Here is a 16,459-nt window from a genome sequence, read left to right on the forward strand (position 1 = left end):
CCGCCAATCAATCCGCAGGCTAAATTCTACAATTAGAATTTTGAATTGGTCTCCACGTTAAGCGTGTTATTGGGTTTAGTTGCTAATGAGACAAAACCGCCTTTCACTATTCACGGATAACCTTTATAGCGGGCCTGGGCTGGGCCCATGCTTGTGGGTTGAAATGGGCATGTTCGTCCGTGGGTTCAACTTGGTTGAGTTTGGTGGGCTTCAAGTTGGTTTTGTATAGTTTTTTATATAATATTCTACGTTTTCTGATGTATATCAAATAGATTTAGTTTAATATCTAATGAATTAATATATATTTATAATAATATATAATATGTAAATTTATGAACTTAAATTTAAAATAAAATATGTAATAAGGGTGAAATAGGCAATTCACATATTGTTCTCAAGTCACTTTTTATATTAGTATAGACATTATTCAAATTTAAATTTAAAAATTCAAAGGAAAACACTTTAATAATTTAAATCGTTTGTGTAAAGTGTGAAAATAAATTGAGTAGGGGACCACTATGACTTTTATATGAGCTTTGGTTGCTAGGTTTTGGAAAATCAATGAGAATTAACTTTATCTTCATCCGCCTCCCTCTAACTTCTCTGTCTCTTCCTATCTAATTCTTTCCTTTCTTCTCGGTTACTGTGGAAAACCATTAAATATTACATATTCTAAGATAAATCTGCTGGTAATACACGTGAACATAATAGTTGGTATCCAGAGCCAGCTTTCCGGGCATCATGGCTGAAATGACTCGTTTTAAGGACCTACAGAAGGCGCAAAGACAGCTGGATCAGTTCGTTCAATCTGAGGCATTAAAAAGAGAATCAACAGAATTAAAGATGCAAGAGAAAATTGAAGATATGGCTGAAGAAATACAGAAACAATGGAAGGGAATGGAAGGTAAATTTGAACACCTCACAACAACTCTAGCTAATATCCAATTGCAGTTATTAAATGTGGGAAATGGGAAAGAGTCTGAATCAATCTTAGGGGGGCATGACTATACTTACATAGGGGAAGGCAGTAATAATAGAACACCATTTTCTGGAAGATATAGACGAGGGCATCAGGATGGTGAAGGATTCCCCATGGTTACCCCATTACCTAAGTTAGAATTTCCCAGATTTGATGGCACCCAACCCCGCGCTTGGATACTGAAGTGCCAAACTTATTTTAGCCTTATCCCTAACATCCCTGACCCACAAAAGGTGATGCTAGCAGCTATGCACTTTGATGGGAAGGCCTCACAGTGGCACCAAAATTTAGGGGTGAAACAGATTGAATTGAGCTGGAACCAATTCATTGAACTGGTCTCTGCCAGGTTTGAGGAGTTGAAGGAAACCAAAATAGTGGCTGAGTTCAACAAGTTGAGGATGACTGGGAACTATACTGACTATGTTGAGAGGTTTGAAGAACTAAGGGCTTGTCTATTGATGTTTAATAGAGGAGAATTCTAAGAGGACTACTTCATAGCAAGCTTTATTAGTGGGCTGGGTGATGAACTACAATCTTTCATAAGGATGTTCAATCCAGCTACTTTAAATCAGGCTGTGGAATTGGGAAAGAATCAGTTGCAGACACTAGAGGTTATCACTAAGAAGCTTAAGGGCACATACAGAAATTCAACCCCAGTTAACCAATTTTCAAAGAGGCCAGAGAACAACAACTTGAAATCTGGAAATTTTACTCCAAAGTCGCCATTCAAGTTACTCACTGCTGAAGAAATGGAGGCTAGAAGAAGCAAAAAACTTTGCTACAATTGCGATGAAACCTATGTCCCAGGGCATAGATGCAAACAGAGAATTTCCTACTTAATCATGACTGAAGAGGAGGAAGCTAATTTGTCCCATATCACTCTTGAAGAGACTGAGGAAGATAAGAATGAAACATTGGTGATGGAGGAAATTATTTTAGCCATCAGTGCTTTATCTGGGAATGATGGACCTACAACCATGAGAGTTTTGGGAGAAATTAACGGTCAGACGATTAACATCCTCATTGATTCAGGTAGCACATTAAGCTTCATTACTGAGGCTACTGTGAAGTCCCTAAATTGCAACCAAGAACCTGTCAATTCAATAAAATAATAATAATAATAATTTACTTACTTTGTCTATCTCTTTTCATTTACTTTATCTTTATCTTATTTTTTTCACTACTCTATCTATCTCTCTCCTTATCTATCTTACGGACGGAGTAATAATAAAACGAATAAAATTATGACATAACAACTAAATTCATACATTTTCACTACTCAGTCTATCTCTCTCCTTATTTATCTTTCGGAGGGAGTAATAATAAAGCGAATGACATTATTACATAACAACCAAATTCATAAGTAATGTTCATGGCCTTCAAATAAGTGCCGCCGCAAACCATCACCTCCACCGCAGGTGATCCCATCCTCCTTGCTGGATTCGGCTTCACCGGCAGCATTGCGAGGATCCGGTCGCCCGGAAATTAAAATTTGGGTATAATTATTGTATTTATGGTGGAAATTAAAATATTGTTGATAACATTAACCAAATCTATAGTGGAAATTAAAATATTGTGTGGGCCTAAGCATGTGAAAGCCCATTACCGTGATAAGTGGGCTTCAGTAGTTGCATATGCTGGTCCAAATTTGTGATGATTATAATGCACCCCCAGCCCCACAACACCAACACCAACCCCAAATTCCACAATTGTGAATTTGTGATATTCATATTTTTATATTAATGCATCAACAATATTTATATCATCAAATCAAGAGAAAAATAACCTTTCTTTATATTGATGTCAGGTCGTCTTTAAACTTAAAAAATAAACATATATGGGATTTAAAATAAATTATATGGGATATTCGTGGATAAGATAAAAAGGATTATGATATGATTTAAATTTGAATGCCGTCATGATTGGGTAGAATCGGGTGTAATATACCACCAGGTTGAGTCGTATCTAGAATACTATTATTTGTGCGATTCGAGTCAAGATATGGATTCGGATCAGGATGCAAGTCATGGTCTTAGCAAGGGTGGGTGCAACTCGATTGTGTACCCACATCAAACATCCTTAATTAATTCCTTGTACTTGAATCATACTACACCTTTGTTACCATCGTATAATTGCAATTAACGGAGACTTGTAATTAAATCAAGCAGAAGTGCATACAATTATATAACTACTTTTCACAATTGAATTTCTATTGTTGCTATAATAAAAGAATGCATCCTTGTAAGTTTTGCTTATTGAATAACTACAAGTTTAAAAAGTCACATTAAGTGGTCGTTTGATTTGAGTAGAGGAATCGAGAAAGGAATGGAATCAAATAAAGGAGTGGAATGGTAACAATAAGCATTACTTTTATTGAGTGTTTGGTTTAATAGAAATGAATCATTAGTAAGGGATTTCATTTTTTTTTGTTTCCCCTCTATTTTGAGGGGGTAACAAATTGAGTGATTGGATTACCCCCAAGTAAGGGTATATGGTTATCTTATTATTCAAACCAAACAATAAGTAATGAATTCAATTAACTGATTCCATTTCCAACCTCCAAAAACACTCAACCAAACATGGGCTGAGATGGAATCAGATTCGACCATTAATAATATTCAAAAACAAAAATGCATGACACAAAATCAAGAAGCTAGCTAGAAACTAGTACCTCTTTATCATGGGCATGGGCCTTGAACTCTAATGGTGAGACTAAACTTTCAATGTGGACATGAGAAGATCTCAACGAAACCAAATCCCTAAACCCTTTCCTATCAAAAACCAACAAATTCCCCATCTTGATCAACAAAAACCCACCACCACTCCGAAAAGGAGCCAAGACCGGAGAAATATGGAGAGGACTAAAGAACTGATCAAGAACCATAGCTTTCTCCCAAGACTTCTTCTTCATCCAAATATCCAACGAACTCGAATCCTTGCACCAGTAGTACACCGAAAGGCATTCTCCGATCACCCCGATACCCTGCCACCGGCAGCTCCCCCGGCACTCCGGCAGCTCCACCGCCCCCAACACTTCTGTCTTCAAGTCGCAAGCAACCATGCCTCGTCTATCAGTCGTCTCCCACTTGCAAACATCCCCATTTCACTTCCTTTATTTTGAGGACGATCAGCCTTCTTACATGAATCCCAACCCTTCACTTCCTCTGATTCCTTCCAAGAATCACTCTTCAAGCTATATATCCAATATATAGATTTGCCGCTAGCTCTAGCCGCAATCGCAAAAACCTTGTAATCGTCGCTCGATTCATCCCAACCGAACCCACAACAGTAGAAATAAAAGCATGACATCGTCTTTGAGTGAGGCAGTTTCTTGGAGATTCTGAGAGATGGATTCCACAACACAAACTGTTTTTGTTCATTCAGTGAAAGGCAAACAAGCCCATTGCAGCAACCAACAATGCTATTAAAACCGATTGGGAATTCGAATTCTAAAGCATCGTGAGTATATGAGTTATCGAGTACAGAGCGTTGCAACAGCGTTAGCTCTAGTGTAGAGACAGATCGGAGAAACAAAACCTTGTGGCGGGCTGTGAATCAAGAACGTGATTAATCAATCAAGATTCACACAAAACTTAGGCTAACACAGCAGCCAACACCACGATTCACAAGAACAGAAAATTGGAAGAGAGAATGAAAGAAAATCACTCAGAGATCTTACGTGGTTCAGATCATTGCTGATCTTACATCCACGGGAAAGTTAACCAGATTTTATTGCTTCACAAGATGAAGAAAAAGGACTCAGATTTTACAGAGGAAAGAAAACGAAGAAGATGAACTCTCTCTCACACACAGCAAAATGAGCTATCACTTTTCACAGCTTTTCACTAACTGTTTTTCTCCCTTTTTCTCTCTCTCGTAACTGACTAACAAAAACTCTCTCAGCTCAAATATTACAACAGTAAGACGACAAGAAAAGTTACTATATATCTCCTCCGTTGAAATGAATGGCTAAGATCAAGTTTTACTTAAACACTCATCAACATTCTCCACCTTGTTTATGCAAAACTGAGCTCTGGCTTTCCTTCCAACACTGCCCCATCACAGGGCTAACCACCCAGACCAGAAAAGAATGCTGATTGCACAGCATCAATGCTGCATCTGCAGCACCTTCATCAAGTCCAGGCAATATCTGAATTTGACAGATGGCAATGCCTTTGTAAGCATGTCTGCTGCATTGTTCTCTGTCCCCACCTTCACAACTCTAACACTTCCTTTTGACACAATATCCCTTATAAAATGATATCTTACATCGATATGTTTGCTGCGCTCATGAAACATCTGATGCTTGACCAAATGAATGGCACTTTGACTGTCACATCTCACCTCCACAGATTGCTGATGAACACCAAACTCTGACAGAATTCCCTTAAGCCACAACGCTTCTTTAACTGCTTTTGTAAGGGACATATACTCTGCCTCGGTAGTAGAGAGTGCAACAACAGACTGTAATGTTGATTTCCAACTCACAGCAGAGCCAAACAAGTTGAATACATAACCTGTTTGAGACTTTCTTGTATCCACATTTGCAGCATAGTCCGAATCCACAAAACCAACTAAGCTTTCTTCATCATCATTACCTTTATGTTCAAACAGAATACCGCAGCTAGAAGTTCCTTTCATGTACCTCAGTGTCCATTTAAGAGCCTCCCAATGTACCTTCCCAGGATCACTCATGTATCTACTAGTTACACTAACAGCATGACATAGATCAGGTCTAGTACAAATCATACAGTACATGATGCTTCCAACTATACTTGAATATGGTATTTTCATCATGAAATTCCTATCTTCATCAGTAGATGGTTTCTGTTTTGAACTCAACTTAAAATGCTGCCCTAAAGGAACTTGTACTGCTTTTGATTCATTCACTTTGAATCTCTTAAGTATCTTTTTGATATATTCCTCTTGGAATAGCCACAGTTTTCCTTTAGCTTTGTCTCTGATGATGTCCATACCTAGAATCCTTCTAGCTTGTCCCAAATCTTTCATTTCAAACTTTGCTTTGAGATCTGCTTTCACCCTTTCAATGTCTGCTCTGTTGCTCCCTGCTACTAACATATCATCCACATATAGAAGAAGATATGTCATATCAGAGTTTTCTCCAGCCTTAAGATACACACAACTATCATAGGCTGATCTCTTAAAACCAATATTCTTCATGTGTTCATCAAATTTGAGATACCATTGCCTTGAGCTTTGTTTTAACCCATATATTGATCTTTTCAGCAAACAGACCTTTTCTTCATTGCCACTTGCAATGAAACCTTCTGGTTGGACCATATAGATGTCTTCCTCTAGATCTCCATTTAAAAAAGCTGTCTTCACATCTAGTTGTTCCAATTCCAGATTTCTTTCAGCAACAATAGCTAATAGCAGTCTGATGGAAGTATGTTTTACCACAGGAGAGAAGACTTCATTGAAATCTATGCCCTCCTTTTGAGTGAATCCCTTTGCTACCAATCTTGCTTTGTATCTTAATTTCTCAACACCATTTATAAGCTCCACCTTCTTCTTATAAATCCATTTGCACCCAATGCACTTCTGTTTCTTTGGTTTATCAACCAGAATCCATGTCTTGTTTCTGTACATTGAGTCTAATTCATCCACCATTGCTTGTATCCAATGATCCTTATCTTTGCAACTCACTGCTTCTTTGTAAGATTTAGGCTCATCATATGTGATTTCTTCTGCTATATTTAATGCATATGAAATCATTTCAGCTTGTGCATATCTTCCTGGTGGATGAATCTCCCTTCTAGTTCTGTCTCTTGCTAGTTGATAGTCACTCAAATCATCAGCCTGCTCTTCCTCATTTGAGATCACTTCACCTTCATCATAACTGTCATCCTCACTCCATGTATTTTGGGTCTCTGAGTTCTGATTGTTGCTGAACTCCACCTCGAATTGAGACCTCTCTTTTCTGATTTCATCAGCATCAGCACTCATCAAGTAAGGCATCTTGTCTTCAATGAAGGTGACATCTCTGCTCAATATACACTTTTGATTGTTAGGCTCCATACACCATAACTTGTACCCTTTCACCCCTTTAGGATACCCTAACATTACACACTTGAATGCCCTTGGCTGTAGCTTATCTTGTCTTATATGTGCAAAGCCTTGACAGCCAAAAACTCTTAGATGCTCATACACAGGAGCTCTATTATTCCACAACTCATCAGGTACTTTGAAGTTGATTGCGGATGAAGGGCTTTTGTTTATTAGGTAACAAGCTGTATTAACAGCTTCCCCCCAAAACTTCAAAGGTAATCCTGAGCTAGTGAGCATGCATCTTACCCTTTCCAGTATTGTCCTGTTCATCCTTTCGACAACTCCATTTTGTTGAGGATTTGCTGGAACGGTTTTATGTCTCTTTATGCCCCTTTCCTTGCAGAAATGATCAAACTCCTCATTTAAGAACTCAAGACCATTGTCTGTTCTTAAACACTTCACATTCTTTCCAATCTCATTCTCAACTTCTGCACACCATTGTTGAAATCTTGAGAATGTATCTGACTTTTGCTTGATGATGTATACCCACAATTTTCTGCTGTAGTCATCAATTATAGAGAAATAATATCTTCCTCCATTCATAGTTGCTGTCTTTGAGGGCCCCCAGAGGTCACTGTGAACATATTCTAAGGGCTCCTTTGTACACATCTTACCAGTAGGATAAGGAACCTTTTTGCTCTTCCCTAGAATACAATCCTCACAGACTTTAAGTTTAACTGGAGCATTGATTTTTAGCAAATTCTGCTTCTGCAATTCTTTGATTCCTTTCTCTCCCACATGTGCAAGTCTCCTGTGCCACAACTCTGCATCACTTGCCACATTAACCTCTGATTCACCAACTAATACTGATCCCACAAGGTAGTATAAGCTGTTTTTTCGTACCCCTTTTAACACCACAGTGCCTTCTTTCATGACATATAGAAATCCATCTTTAGACATGAAACTTAACCCTTTCTTCTCTAGCAATCCTAGAGAAATGAGGTTTCTTTTCAGTTTGGGGATGTATCTTACTTCCTGTAAGATTTTGATCTGTCCAGTGTGAGTCTTGAACTTTATGCTTCCAATCCCTTTCACTTGACATGAATTGTCATTGCCCAAGACTACAGATCCTTTGTCACCATATTCAAGTTCAGCAAAATACTCCTTCAAATGACACATATGGAAAGTGCACCCACTATCCATAATCCATTCATCACTTATCTCTTGCTGCACTACGTTGAGCACCTCTGCATTTTCACATCCTTCCACTATATCTGCCGAGCTTGACTCTTTCTGCTGTTCTGCTTGCTTTTTCTTCCATGCAAAACAGTTTTTGATAATATGCCCTGGTTTTTGACAAAAGAAGCATTTCCTTTCTTCTTTGTCATCATCCTGCTTCTTGGATTTTTTATAAGGCTTCTTACCATTTTCAGAGGCCTTCTTTTGATCCTTCTTTTTCTTGAACTTTCCTTTCACATTTAAGCCTTCAGCAGGAGCTTCTTTCTTATTCCCGGCTGCCTTCTGCAGTTCCTTAGCCTTGATAGCTGACTCAACTTCATCCAATGTAATGGATTTCTCACGACCATATAGCATGGCATCTTTAAGATGTTCATATGACTTAGGTAAGGCATTTAATAAAACAATGGCCTTATCTTCTTCACCAAGAACAACTTCGATGTTTTCCAAATCATCTATGGCTTTGTTAAACTCATCTAACTGCTCTAATATATTCTTATCATCAGTAATTTTGTAAGAATACAAGCGTTGTTTAGAGTATAACCTGTTGGCTAATGACTTTTCCATGTATATGGTTTCAAGTTTCTTCCAGACTGCAGCAGCTGTTTTTTCTTTCGAAACCTCCCTCAGCACTTTGTCACTTAGGTTGAGAATTATGGCACTATGAGCTTTCTCTTGCAGCTCAATTCTCTTCTTGGCATCGGCCATATCTTCTTTCAAATCTTTCACAGCATCTTCATTCAGAAAATTTGCCAAACCCTGCTGCACAAGCAAGGCCCTCATTTTGATTTGCCAAATAGCAAAATCGTTCTTCCCATTGAACTTTTCTGCTTCGTATCTCGTGGTCGCCATTTTGAATCTTCACACAGATCAACTTCACAAATCCTACGTTTATCGTAATTGCTCCGATTATCACCGGATCTGATTAGGTCGTGAGATCGCCTCTTCCCACAGACGGCGCCACATGTGAATCAAGAACGTGATTAATCAATCAAGATTCACACAAAACTTAGGCTAACACAGCAGCCAACACCACGATTCACAAGAACAGAAAATTGGAAGAGAGAATGAAAGAAAATCACTCAGAGATCTTACGTGGTTCAGATCATTGCTGATCTTACATCCACGGGAAAGTTAACCAGATTTTATTGCTTCACAAGATGAAGAAAAAGGACTCAGATTTTACAGAGGAAAGAAAACGAAGAAGATGAACTCTCTCTCTCACACACAGCAAAATGAGCTATCACTTTTCACAGCTTTTCACTAACTGTTTTTCTCCCTTTTTCTCTCTCTCGTAACTGACTAACAAAAACTCTCTCAGCTCAAATATTACAACAGTAAGACGACAAGAAAAGTTACTATATATCTCCTCCGTTGAAATGAATGGCTAAGATCAAGTTTTACTTAAACACTCATCAACACGGGCTAAACTAGGGTTTCTTGCCGAATTTTGAAGGTGGATTTTGATGAATCGTTTGTTGTCCATCAAAGATCGACATGCTTTTGAAACGCACCTGAATATCAGGAGTGATTTCACCGGCAGTCTTAACAGTATTTCTTCGGTGATTTCTTTGAATAGAGATGGGAAAATCATTTCTCCTACAGACAATCAAATGTCAAATATATGTATATACTGTAGAAGTAAGCTTACTAACGCTTCAAAACCCAACCTAATTCGGAACCCTAGAGAGGGGAGAAGAGAGAGGGAATTACGAATTCAATCACAATCTTATTTGCAGTATATAATTCTCCTAGCTACAATAAGTTATTTATAAATAAATAAAAAATTGATAGATCTGACCAAATTTAATATCGAGCTAGTCTCTTGTGCATCCGGATATGCAGGAAGGAAGGAATTACATATATTCACAGGTTGTAATTTATAACTTTTTAAAACTTTTTTTTTTTACCCTCCTTCCGATATAAACGTCATACACTAACAATTAACTAACTAATTAATCCACTTTTCCCTTTTTTGCAAATTAGAATTTTGCATTCGTTTAACAATTAAAAACCAAATTCCAATCTATTAACGCATGTAACAATTAAGACTTAAAGCATTGAAAAAATAGAAGGAAACGAAGCAGTATTTAATTAAAAATAAAATTCAATCAAAATAAATAAAGAAAATATATTTATTAATCTAATAAATTAAATTAAAGCAAAAGATATCACCAAAACTTGAATTATTGAAGAATAATGTAAGATGCGCTCAGTATTTCCGCCAAGTTGTGTGCATAAAAGTAAAAGCTATTCTTTTCCTCAAAAAGAAAAAATGTAAAAGCTATTCTAATCGATCTTTCTCTACCGCCACTCCTCTGTATTGCCGTCCAAGCTCCGTCAATTCTTCGGGAAAGAAATAAATAAACAATTCAAAAAATAAAGCAATCCTTTGAATTGTTGAGTGTATTGGGAGTGAAAGAAAATGTTATTGAATATATTGGATAAGTGGTATAATCAAAAAATAAGTATGAAGTTATTTTGTGGACATTCAAGAGAAAAAATAGAAAGTTTTTTCATGAACGAAGAGAGTATTATTTTAGAGGGTATAAACGTATCATAATTTACGATATATACCTATATCATACCTTGTTCTGATATATATCTTCGGTATTTATTTATTTTTTCGTATATTTTGCAGTATCGGTACACATCGATATTAGCCGATAACTAGAAAAATCATACCTATCATACCTTACCGAAAATTTTCGTATACTTTTTCCAGTACGGTATAACCAGTTCGATATTTTCCAATACAATATACCTGTATATTCTTTTACTTCTAGCATCATTGGGGCTCTCCGTATAGCCGGTATATTCTTTTACTTCTAGCATCATACGGCCTCTTCAAAAATGCACCAAAAATCTCTTTTTATTGTAATTCCTTTTACTCGACTCCGTCGAACTCTTCAATTTTTGCATCAAATTATACCTAATTATGTATACTAAATTCCATTAATTAAAACAAAAATAATTTAAGAATATAAATAATTAAAATACACACATATCAAATATCTTTACACTTGAATCATGCTACACCTTTGTAAATCAAGCAAAAGTGCATATAAATATACTAATTACTATTTTCATAATCGAATTTCTATTGTTGCTATTATAAAAGCATGTATCCTTCTAAGTTTCGCTTATTGAACGACTACAAGTTTTAAATTAAAAGTCACATTAAGATGGATTCAAATTTGAAACATTAATAATAGTCAAAAACAAAAATGCATGACAAAAAAATCAAGAAGCTACACCTTTACCATGGGCATGGGGACTACTATAACTCTAATGGTGAGACTAAACTTTCAATGTAGACATCGGCATATTTCAACGAGACCACATCCCTAAACCTTTTCCCATCAAAAACCAACAAATTCCCAATCTTGATAAAAAAAAACCCACCACTCCAAAAAGGAGCCAAGGTGGGGGAAATATAGAGAGGACTAAAGAAGTGATCATCAAGAACCACCACTTTCTCCCAAGACTCCTTCTTCTTCATCCAAATATCCAAGCAACTCGAATCCTCACACCAGTAATATACCATAAGGCATTCCCCAATAACCTCAATACCTTGCCACCTGCAGCACTCCGAGCACTTGGGCAGCTCCATGGCCGCCCCCAACGCCTCTCTCTTCAAGTCGCAAGCAACCACGCCTCGTCTATCAGTCGTCTCCCAATGAAGACTCCCACTTGCAAATACCCCCATTTCACTTTCTCCATACCTACTACGATCCTCCTTCTTACATGAATCCCAATCCTTCACTTCTTCTGATTCCTTCCATGAATCACTCTTCAAGCTATATATCCAATATATAGATTTGCCGCTGGCTCTCTTCGCAATCGCAAAAACCTTGTAATCGCCACTCGATTCATCCCAACCAAACCCACAACAGTAGAAATGAAAGAACGGCATCATGTCTGTCTGAGACAGTTTCTTGGAGATTCTGAGAGATGGGTTCCACAACACAAACTGTCTTTGTCTATCTCTATCCAGTAAAAGGCAAACCAGCCCATTGCAGCAACCAACGATATGAATATAATCGACTGGGAATTCCAGTTCTAGAGCATCATGAGTATCTGAGCTATCGAGTACAGAGCGTTGCAACAGCGTTGGCAGTGAAGACACATATTTGAGCAGCAAAACCTTGTGGTGGGCTAAACTAGGGTTTCTTGCCGAATTTTGAAGGTGGGTTCTTATGAATCGTTTGCTGTCGATCAGAGATTGCCATTCTTTCGAGACGCACCTGAATCTCAGGAGTGATTTCACCGGTAGTCTTAACAGTATTTCTTCGATGATTTCTTTGGAAAGAGATGGGTAAATGTCTCGGGTCTCCATAGCTGGCGGCGAACACGAAAATACTTTCTCCTACAAACAATCAAATATCAGAACCGATCACCTACCCACCTTTCTTCTACAAACAATCAAATATCAAATATCAAATATCAAATATCAAATATCAAATATCAAATATCAAATATCAAATATATGTATATATACGTACATCATCAATTCGCAAAGATTCGCATACCTTTCTTATACTATAGAATTAAAGCATACTAACGCTTCAAAAGCCAACCTAATTCGGAACTCTAGAGAGAGGAGAATAGAGAGGGAATTGCGAATGCCAATTCAATCAATTGCAATATATGATTCTCCTACCATAAGTTATATATAAATAAATAAAAATTAATAGATCTAACCAAATATAATATTGAGCTAGTCTCTTGTGCGAGTTCACAGGTTGAAATTTATAACCCTTTTTTTTTACCCTGACTTGTTCCGCACGTTGATTAAAGTTATTTTTTAATATATTATAGATATCTTAATCCCTCGTAATCCTTTTTATATTAAGTCTTGATGATCCGCAAGTTTTGCACTAATTAGATTTTAATTAGAATCATATTAACGACTGATCCTCATCTCACTCTCTCTTCTCTCCCTCACCTCTCTAGAGTTGGCGGATTCGCCTGATTGGGTTGCCTTGAAGCGTTATTAAGCTTAATTTGATTCTATAGTACAAGAAAGGTATGTGAATTTTTACAAACTACTTATATATTTGATATTTGATTTTATCTAGGAGAAAGTATTTTCGAGTTGGTCGATGATGTATAATTCTGTTGTTAATTTGTTTTTGTAGATGAATGAGCTTGTTTCGAAATGTTTCGATGGTGGTGGCGATAATAAGTATTATTTATCTATTACGTCTCCCCAAGATATGTCTCCCAAGGAAGACTTTGAAATTACCAATCTTTTCTTTTATGATAATGAAAATTATGTTATTGGTAATATTTGTCGGATGCTATTGTATTTCTATTATCATGGCAAAATTGTTCTTTGCAACCTAACAACTAAAGAGCTGGAATTTATTGCTCCGCCGAAGAAACCCATTCAATATAATATCCTTTTCCAGGGTTGTGGTCTCGGATACGATGCTAAATCCGGCGACTACAAGTTGATACAGAAGTATCACCTATGGTCTTGGTGCAATGTTCGACATCGTTCTGATTATGAAGAGACGAAAACTGAGTTGTATTCGCTTAAAAGTTGTTCTTGGAAGAAGATTCCGAGCCCTGATGCTTGTATTTGCGCCCATTGTGGTGTGTACGTTGAGGGGAGTTGCTATTGGCAAGCACGTCTTGGTCCAGCCTTTGGTGGTCCATCAGGTGAACTGGCATTAGATGTTCTATCATTTGACTTCACCAGTGAATGTTTCTCTTGCATCCCTTCGCCGACTGGAGATGATGGGTTGACATATGATCTTGTCGAGTGTCGTGGGTTTCTGGGTGCTATTGCCTATGAATCTACCGATGAAGAATCAAAGTGTGGAGCCAAGTCTTTTGAGCTTTTGGTATGGAAAGAAAGTTCGTGGGCCAAATCATATGTTGTTGCTCTTTACGGCATTGAAAACCCGTTGGGATTGAAGGATGGTCGATTTTTGTTTCTTAAAAGGAAGATATTCGGCAGCGACAAGCCCTATCAGTTAGTAGTTTATGATTGTATTACGAAGGAGTTGAAGAAATTTGATACTGATGCTCGTGCACAAAATGTGAGTGTTGTCTCTCATGTTGAGGATAGAGTTGAGCTAGTTTATGACTGGATTTCGATGAAGGTGTTTTCTTATGCTGAGAATTGTGCTCTGCTGCCGAATGATGTAAAAATGTAAGTGGTTTATGTTTCACCAAATATGAGTTTATATTATCATTAATTTGTCCAATAACTTGACTAACTAATGTTTTATCTAAACAATGAACCACAGCTCACAAAATGCTGAAGAATTCGTCCTCGAAGGTTTTCAAAAGATCGACATCCAGCCATGAAAGCTTGAAAGAAAACCCACATTTACTGTGATAAGGCTTTGGCTTTTTACCTATGTCTTGTGTTATGTCTCGTGTCGTTATGCTTGGAAATGATACATTGCAAGAATTTCAAAGTTGATTCCGATTTGTTGAGGAAGATTTCTCATGAATAATACACTTTCAATAGCAAATTTTGATGAAAAGAATTTGGTTGAGGAATTTGGTCGAACACCTTGTTAGCATAGAATAAAACTCTAATACTCTCAAGCTGGCAATTAGAATAAAACTTGCTGATATAAAAAGATAAACAAAAGTTTAGCCATGTTCCAATACATATATAAATACAATCTATTTATTCTCATTGAATCGCTACTTCAACATACTCAAAAAACAATCAAAACCAAGTATATTATATTTTTTTTCAATTGAATTTCTATTGTTGCTATTATAAAAGCATGCATTCTTATAAATTTTGACACCTTACCTTATGTGACTTTTCTTATTGAATAAATAGAAATTTTAAAAGTAATTAAAATTCGAAACATGTAGCCTCAACGCAACCATTAATAATATTGAAAAATAAGGCAGTTTAGAGTTTAATGCGAATGTGATGGTTTTGCTTCTTTTTTTTTTTGTGTAATTTTCAAAATGACTATAATTATAAAGTTGATAGTGATCTATAGTTTCTATCCCAACAGCTCTGTACCTCTCTTGCAACAACTTGTCACTCGACTTAATTTTGACGGTCAATTAAACTCTAATTTCGTCGCAGTCAAACTCATATGAAAATTGCAACAAAAATATAAATTCATTTATTTTTTGTTTTACTTAAAAGTTCATGTGAAAATTACAACTTTTTCTAAAGTTCGTGTATTTTTTTTGTCATACCCCTGGTTCTATTCAAGTTTAAATGATCATTCTAAATTTAGATTTAAATTCAAATACTAATCATTTGGAAAAAAAAATACATATTCTAGAAAGTATGATTATTTATTTTGATAGTACATATAATCGCCTGGGTCATGTTTCGTAAATATTTAGGCCCAGCTTGGCTCAGGATAACATGTATAGGGGGAAATTTATATTTAGCCTATAAAATAAATAATATATTCAATAGAGCCACAAGTATAAAACTATAGTAAAAGTAGCCATTTTGTAGTAAAAAGACAAACATATCCTCAATGGGGACCACAAATAATATAACTATAATATATTAAATAAACAATAAAGATTTTTGGTGGTTTGAAGGGATGTTAAGAGGAGTTGGGTTTTTTATGATTTTGGTGTTTTACATAATTATCCTCCATTAATTACTTCCCTTAGATTAGGCTTAATTTTCGTTTATCTTCTTTATCAATAGTTGACTTTTTTTTGTTTCCTTTATTTCCGTTTTTTGGCTGCTTTAATTTTCTATTTTTTGTTTTCGAAAATTATTCTTATAAATCTTATAATAATTCGAATTTTATATTATTTTTGATTTCTGATTTTTTTTATTTATTTGTTTCAAAATATTATCATTTATTTTTCGGAATTAAATTGTTTTTTTGAAATTAATATATTTTTTTTAAGATTAATTTTCTTTTTCGACAATTATGCTTTAATATTTAAGTTTTTTCTATTTCCTTATTTATCGTTTTTTTGTTGCCTTATTTTTCGGTTTTTTATTTCCTAAAATTATATAAATCATGTATTTCGATGTCTATATGATTTTTTATTCCTGATATTTTTTATTTATTTGTTTCAAAATATTATTATTGATTTGTTACCAATAATTTTGTGTTTCTTGTTAAAATAATTCTAGATTTATTTCATGCTATTATTTTTTTCGAAATTAATATTTTTTTTGAAGATTAAATTATTTCTTTTTCAAAATTTATGTTTTATTTATTTGTTTCCACATATTTAGGGATTCTTTTAAAAATAATCATAGCTTTG

At 35.8% G+C, this 16,459-nt stretch overlaps 2 protein-coding genes across 2 annotated transcripts; one reads left to right on the forward strand and one right to left on the reverse strand.

Moving 5' to 3' along the window:
- Positions 1 to 11,429: 11,429 nt before the first annotated feature.
- LOC131006207 (F-box/kelch-repeat protein At3g23880-like) lies at positions 11,430 to 12,910 on the reverse strand. Its single transcript, XM_057933387.1, has 2 exons — positions 12,757 to 12,910; positions 11,430 to 12,593 (listed from the first exon to the last, which is right to left on the reverse strand). Exon 2 carries the CDS (start codon positions 12,561 to 12,563, stop codon positions 11,505 to 11,507), a length of 1,059 nt encoding a protein of 352 aa, XP_057789370.1. The 5' UTR covers positions 12,564 to 12,593; positions 12,757 to 12,910; the 3' UTR covers positions 11,430 to 11,504.
- Positions 12,911 to 13,101: 191 nt separating this feature from the next.
- LOC131006206 (uncharacterized) lies at positions 13,102 to 14,678 on the forward strand. Its single transcript, XM_057933386.1, has 3 exons — positions 13,102 to 13,253; positions 13,366 to 14,387; positions 14,485 to 14,678. The coding sequence occupies exons 2-3, from the start codon at positions 13,366 to 13,368 to the stop codon at positions 14,543 to 14,545; spliced, it is 1,083 nt and encodes a 360-aa protein (XP_057789369.1). The 5' UTR covers positions 13,102 to 13,253; the 3' UTR covers positions 14,546 to 14,678.
- The last annotated feature ends 1,781 nt before the right edge of the window (positions 14,679 to 16,459 follow it).

The sequence above is a fragment of the Salvia miltiorrhiza genome, chromosome 1, assembly GCF_028751815.1.
Source record: "Salvia miltiorrhiza cultivar Shanhuang (shh) chromosome 1, IMPLAD_Smil_shh, whole genome shotgun sequence".
In the NCBI taxonomy this organism is placed as follows: domain Eukaryota; kingdom Viridiplantae; phylum Streptophyta; class Magnoliopsida; order Lamiales; family Lamiaceae; genus Salvia; species Salvia miltiorrhiza.